This window comes from Loa loa (assembly GCF_000183805.2).
Source record: "Loa loa unplaced genomic scaffold supercont3.299, whole genome shotgun sequence".
In the NCBI taxonomy this organism is placed as follows: domain Eukaryota; kingdom Metazoa; phylum Nematoda; class Chromadorea; order Rhabditida; family Onchocercidae; genus Loa; species Loa loa.
The window spans coordinates 75,225-81,784 of record NW_018108479.1 but is presented as its reverse complement, the minus strand read 5'-3'; the positions used below and the strand labels follow the sequence as shown (position 1 = coordinate 81,784).

Genomic DNA, 6,560 nt, shown 5'->3' with positions numbered 1-6,560 from the left:
GGCTGACCTTTGGACAGCAGCACCTTTTGTAGCATTAATTCTATTTGCATTGTCCGACTTGATACTCTATCTCATTTTCATTCCGGAAACAAAAAATCAACCACTTCCTGAACGTTTGTCAACTTTGGCCAATCCGATGTCGTCACAACTTCCGTCTGAACAACTGATGAATTTGTGACATTGCAATTGTGAACTTAAATTGGAAGCATAAATTCGAATATTTTACTGTATTCAAAAATATTTTAAAATGAATCAGTGAATGATTTGTAAGAAATGAATTGCAAACAGTAAACTTCTTGAAATTATAATTGCAAATTAAACTTAGTTTGAAATTAAATGTGACGAAATATAAAAACATAGTCGATTTTACATCATCACATCTATTCTATTATAATAATGTAATAGGCGGTGTTAATGTGAAAGAATATTGACAGGATTGGCCTGATCAAAGGTCATGTAATTCATGGAAATGCCTATTGTCAATTTGAGTGATGACAGTCGCAATGCTATGAGCTTACTGCGACATTTACTCATCTGCTTGATTTTCAATATTGTATGCATTCTATAATAAAATACATTTTTGAACCATTCCGCATAATTTCATTCAAAAAGTTTACACATAATTTCTATCAATTTATATCTTATTTCTATCGTCTTTTCATTAACTGCTTTTTGCGCCCTTCAGTTAAGCGCAAAAATCGTTTCCCTTTTTGAACTTACATTTTTACATTTCGAAAAACATTGCGCCTTATTCGGCATAAGTATAACTTAATGTCTTAAGCAAGAACTGAAATTATTGCAGTGCTGAATAATTTTTCATTGTTTCCCGATGTTTTCGGTAAATTTTTGAATAATGTCCCCAATGGACTGAGATGTCGCAGATAATCTTGCATAACTTCCGCGGAATGTGATTACTGTTACCAGAATGTAATCGTTAGTGTGTGAATAATTTTACAAACAATATAATTAAATCTTCCAATGTCATTTGTGTCGTCAAAAGCTTCGAAATTGCAAAAATCTAGTAAATTAAGTACTTTTTTTTGGATCTGAAACATATGCTAGAAAAAAAAACTATCAAGGCTAAGCCAACATTGGAATCCATCAAAGTTTTTTTACTATTACTTGAATTACTTCCTATCGTGTTGGAATTTTGAAATTAAGACAATTAGTAGATATTGAAAATAACTGTGATGAAATTGCAATTATTTTTACGATAAAATACAAACGAATGGACAAAATTGTACCAAACATTGCAATGAATATGAATTTAGAATCATTTATGGCTACATATGAAGTAACCTAATGCGGCGCAAATGTCCAGACATAAGCATTAGCTGTGATAAAAATTGAACATTTAAAATGAGCTGATACAAAGCGCCTTAAAATATACCATTTTTTTATAAGATTTATTCTCACTCACTTTTTATGCCGAAAAAACCGGTCAAGGAAAGAAAAAAGCTAGAAGAAATGGAAAAGCCGAAAAGACTGATCAAAGAAATGAATGAAAGAAAATAAATCTTGCAATATCGAATTGAAAATCAATGGAAAGCAATAATTACATAAACAAATGGGATTATTTGTGCAATAGCAGAAATAAATAAAAGGTATTAATTCATGAGCATAACTATAATTGTATCGTTATCATCATAATGATAACAAAAACAAATCCTGATAAGTGATTGTTAACAAATCTTTAATTAAAGATATAAAGTGTTTAAGAGAAATTTAATGTTGAAATTTATCCCAAAATTTTCCAAAAAAAAAAACTACTTCATGTTAAATTATTAATTTATTTCTTATAAAGAAAGTATAAATTTGATATTCATACATTACTTAATTATCTAATTACTTTTCATATGCAAATGTAGAATAAGCTTGTAACCCTCAATTATACTTCTTATATTTAAGTTACTAATCACAAACAATCGTTTAATGTTTAGTTCACCTAACATAAACGTATATTATCTGATCTATGATAATTCTATCCTATGAGAAAATCAGTTCTTTCTTTTCAATAAAAGGAGAGAGAGAGAGAGAGAGAAGTTGTTAAAAGTTTGAAATATTTCATCATCATAGACTTGTCAAAGCTGAAAATTGATTGTTTAATTCAATATTTATTCATTTGTTATAACTATTTTTTACCTTTCTTTTTTATCTTTTTATTTTCCTTTTTTTTCGAATGAAATTATACTTTTTGAATTACATATTTCCATACAAAATGTATATTTAAAGTACAAATTTTTGATGAATTTGACAAATTCATAACATTTTTGATGCACGTCCGTGTGTGTTTCTGTTTGTATGTATCTGTGGTGTGTGTGTGTATGTGTCTGTGTGTGTGTCTGTCCGTGTGTGTATATTAAGAAATTAAATTTCTTTTATGGCGAAATACTTTTCTCCAATTACTTGCGAAATATTTTCTCTTTTTTCCTAACAAAATGTTTCTATTTCTCGTCGTCATCGATTAAAACTTTTTTTTTTTTGTGACAAACCGTTGTTTGCAGACATTGCAAAAGGTAGATGACATACAGTAGGTGACACATATGCGGTGTTCAAATTAGATATGTAAATATTGTATAATGTTTATTGATGAAATCATTTCTCAAAAAATATTGTATACTTCACAAATGTTTGATGTTTTCTTTTTTTGTTTTTGTTGATTGTATCATCGCAGTTTTTTTTTTGTAAAAGTAATGCTAAATAGGAATATTTTCTTCCAGATTCTCATTTTTCTTTAGATATTAACACTGTAATAATAATTATAAAGTAATTATCGCTAACACTTTTAGTCCATTTATCCTAAAACATTTGAAAAAAAAGTTGGGCCCAAAAATTTGTAAATTTTTAGATAAGGATGATAAAAATTAGCATGAAATATTGCTTCTAAATACTGTCAACTACTGAATTGCAAGCATAGATTGCAACAAGAGATTAGCCTCAAATTACAGTTTCATTTTTGGGTATAAATTCCAAGGTGCCTTTCATAAAATGAAATTCGTGAAATTTAATAACATTAAAGTTGAATTTACTATGCATCTAAATGCATAGAGTATTTTAAAAACACTAAATTAAAAAAAGGGCCTAAGATAAATATTAATATTTGAAATGGTTCATCGAAAAAAAAACTGTCGTTGATTTTAGTATTGAATTTATTTGAACAATAATAATCCCCTGAATTTGCATACCATTTCATTTTATGTCATTACATATTGTAGTGATTGATTTTTTACGCTTTAGTTTTTCGCTCAATTATTTTCCATTTATAAATAAGGGATAAATATAAACTTCATTTGCATAATGTGCTGATTAACCAATATCTAACATTTTCGCCTCTTATAAATCTATTGGATATTTATGGATTTTGGATAATTTACAAAAATTGCATATCAAATAATCGTTTGCCACTTTTGTTGCTCATATTATTTTCAATCATTAATTTCTTATATTTTCTATGATTACTGATTGCAAATTTTGCGTCTTTTATCATTTTTCTTCACTTAATTGTGCAATGATTTGGTGACGAATGATTCATAGAATAATTATGGCAGGAAGAAATGTCCTATAGTCACATCATTTTTAAATTTTTTGGATTTCTAACTACTTCTAATGTCATTGGCTGTTTGCGATCTATTCCTAGGTCACAAAATTTCATTTACGCGATTTTTTCCTTTAATATTAGTTAAATTGCGATGCAATCAATTCCGAAATTTTTAAATTTTTCGTCTTACATCGATCACATTACAAATCACCTAACAATCCTAAATACCAGCTATATTAGCCATTGATTTTCCATTACTGAACCGGATACCGGACACCGATGACAGTTCTGTTCCGATACCTTGTCAACGCTACGCTGGGCATATAAATGCTTGTTCGCTACCACCAAGCACCTACCAGTTAGCGTTCCTCTTCTTCTCCGCTTCTCTCTCTCTCTCTCTCTCTTTCTCTCTCTCTCTCTATTCACTGTTATTCTTTGTATGCTTTCCGGAAGACTTATTGTTATCATCCTTGAATTCCTGATGAATTTATTCCTGAATTTATCTTATTTCTATCATTACATACCTAAGTATGAATCATTATATCAATATAAAAAAGGGAGCAGAAAGAAAGAAAGAAATTTGTCCAAGTTAATGTAAACTTTTACGATCAGAGATGAGATGAGTAATTAATGATTCGTTAAATATTTCATATATTAAACTTTAAAATGTCAAAATACCTATCATTTACTTTAACAGTAAATGATTAATATTTTTATTATCACAATATTAATTACTTATCATTGATTATCACTGATTAAATTTAATAAAGTACAATTCATTTATCAACGAATAATAATATAATTTTTCGAAATTGTTTGAGAAAAGAATGAGAAAGATCTATAATAATTATTATTACATTTTGAAAAAGTCATAATATGATATTTAATTGATCATTGCATTGGGAAGAAAGAATAGTACAGGAACATTTGTTTTCAACCATCATTTCGAAGAAAATTCATTTTAACTTCAAACTATTTTTTTTCCACAAAATATCCTTCACATTTTCATTCCTTCTTTCATTGTTCCTTTTTGCTTTCTTGTTAAATTTACTTTCAAATTTTCTCTCTTCTTTCTCTTTTTTTTTCTCATTTTTATTCCAAAAGGTGATTTTTTTTTCTTTTTTTATTCAACAATTTCTGTTCATAAATTAATTTTTTTCTGTTATCATAAATTTTATTTCATTGTAATTCAATACTTAATGAATTTTAATTTTTGACATTTGTTTAATTTAGTAAAATTTTGAAAATTTTAATTTAAACAAATAAACAATTGGTATACAACTAATCTGTACAATAAGCTTAGTAATTAGGTGAAAAGTTTTTTTTCCCCTTCCTTTGTTAATGTTACTTCATATTATATTTAATATTAGAAATTTAAAAATTATTTGAAAATTTAAATACAAGTTACGGCCATTTTTCAATTTTTGTGCTTATTTTAGCATTAAAAAAAACTCGTAAGTGGAAAAAAAACACCCTATGCAATAGAATTTGATAAAAGATTTGTGCAAACGTACGCTTAGTATGAAAAAAAAAGACACGTACGTTTGCCAAAGTTAATTCGTACAAATACTTGTTAACCTTTAAAAAAATATACATTTGGTAATAATTATTTGCAAAAATATCAATCAAATTTAAAAATTTCCAATTCTTTAATTTTCTATTTCAATTTAATTTTTTATTTTGGGATAACAAATGATGGAATAGTATAAAACTTATTTTGAAATATTTTGGAATTTTTTTTGAGAAATATATTGGAAAAATATAAATCAAAATTAGTGATAACGATAACTTAATGATGAAATGAAAATAGCGATAATATAATGACTTAATTATCATTTTCATACTTCGTGCAAATACGCCATTTTAATTGAAATTTGATTTTATTTATAGTTTAAAGAAATGTTCCTAAATTAACGAAAAAAAAAAAACCAATTTGGAATGAACTCACATTACTCGTTAAAAGAATTTGATTTTTTGTTTAGTAAGAGAGGAAGAAGAAGAAGAAGAAATAAAAAAGTTGAAATAAAATTTTCGAAAAATGTTTGCAATTTCGAGAAGGCATTTGCTGAACATTTGATAATGTTTGTATAGGATGATGTTATCTTTCACTGCGTTTTCTTTTCTAATTCAAAGTTTGATTTTGTAACGACAAAATTTTTAATGTAAAATATTGTTTAGGCAAAATTATGTATGTATTAACACAATGTGCTATTCTAATCGAAAAACTTCGTTTTTTTTTTTGATTTCAGGTAAATTAATTTAGAAAAATATTTGTTTTTGGTTTTTTTTGTTTTTTTTTTTAAGGAAGTTTTTAATTATTCAGTATGTATGCAAAAAATGTTGTTCTCCTAATTCCCTTTAAATCATCATCATGTTTATTGGCATTAAAACTATTTATTTTCATTTGGACTAATAATCTTTCGTATAAATTAACCATTAACAAAACAATGTCATTTTCATAAATTTTTTCTTTTATAATAATAGTAGTGACATGATCTGTCATATAGCAAACTTTTTGACAATGCGTATTATTATTATTATTATTATTATTATTATTATTATTATTATTATTATTATTATTATCATTATTATTATTGATATTATTATTAATTGTTTATTACTATTATTGCTAATTATTAATTATTATTATTATTGTTGTTACTATTAATATTATTATTCGGTAGCAAAATGAAAAAAAAACCTAGAAGAGCTACATTTAAAGACAATCAGTTTCTTCCTCTAATCCCATTCCCTGTCATTATCACCATTATTATCTCTTTTTCAATAATAAATGATTATTTCGAAGACGATTGATTATTCTTCACTACTTTATTTAATATAATTCCTTCCTTCTGTTATCATTTATTCTTTTATATGACGAGAATAAATTGTGATTGAAAAAAAAAGGAAAGAAAAAAAAGAAGAAGATAGTAAGAAAAAAAATTAATGAAAAATAGAACATGCAATAATTACCTGTTATTAACTTATTGACCTCAATTGGTTTTTTTTTTTTTTTATTTTT

General features: G+C 26.0%; 1 protein-coding gene across 1 annotated transcript; it reads right to left on the bottom strand.

Moving 5' to 3' along the window:
- Window positions 1-3,801: 3,801 nt before the first annotated feature.
- Window positions 3,802-4,006, bottom strand: LOAG_11532 (hypothetical protein; the record flags this gene model as incomplete). Its single annotated transcript, XM_003147051.2, has 1 exon — window positions 3,802-4,006. A coding segment is annotated over one exon (204 nt), but the record flags the coding sequence as incomplete, so codon positions are not given.
- Between the last annotated feature and the right edge of the window lie 2,554 nt (window positions 4,007-6,560).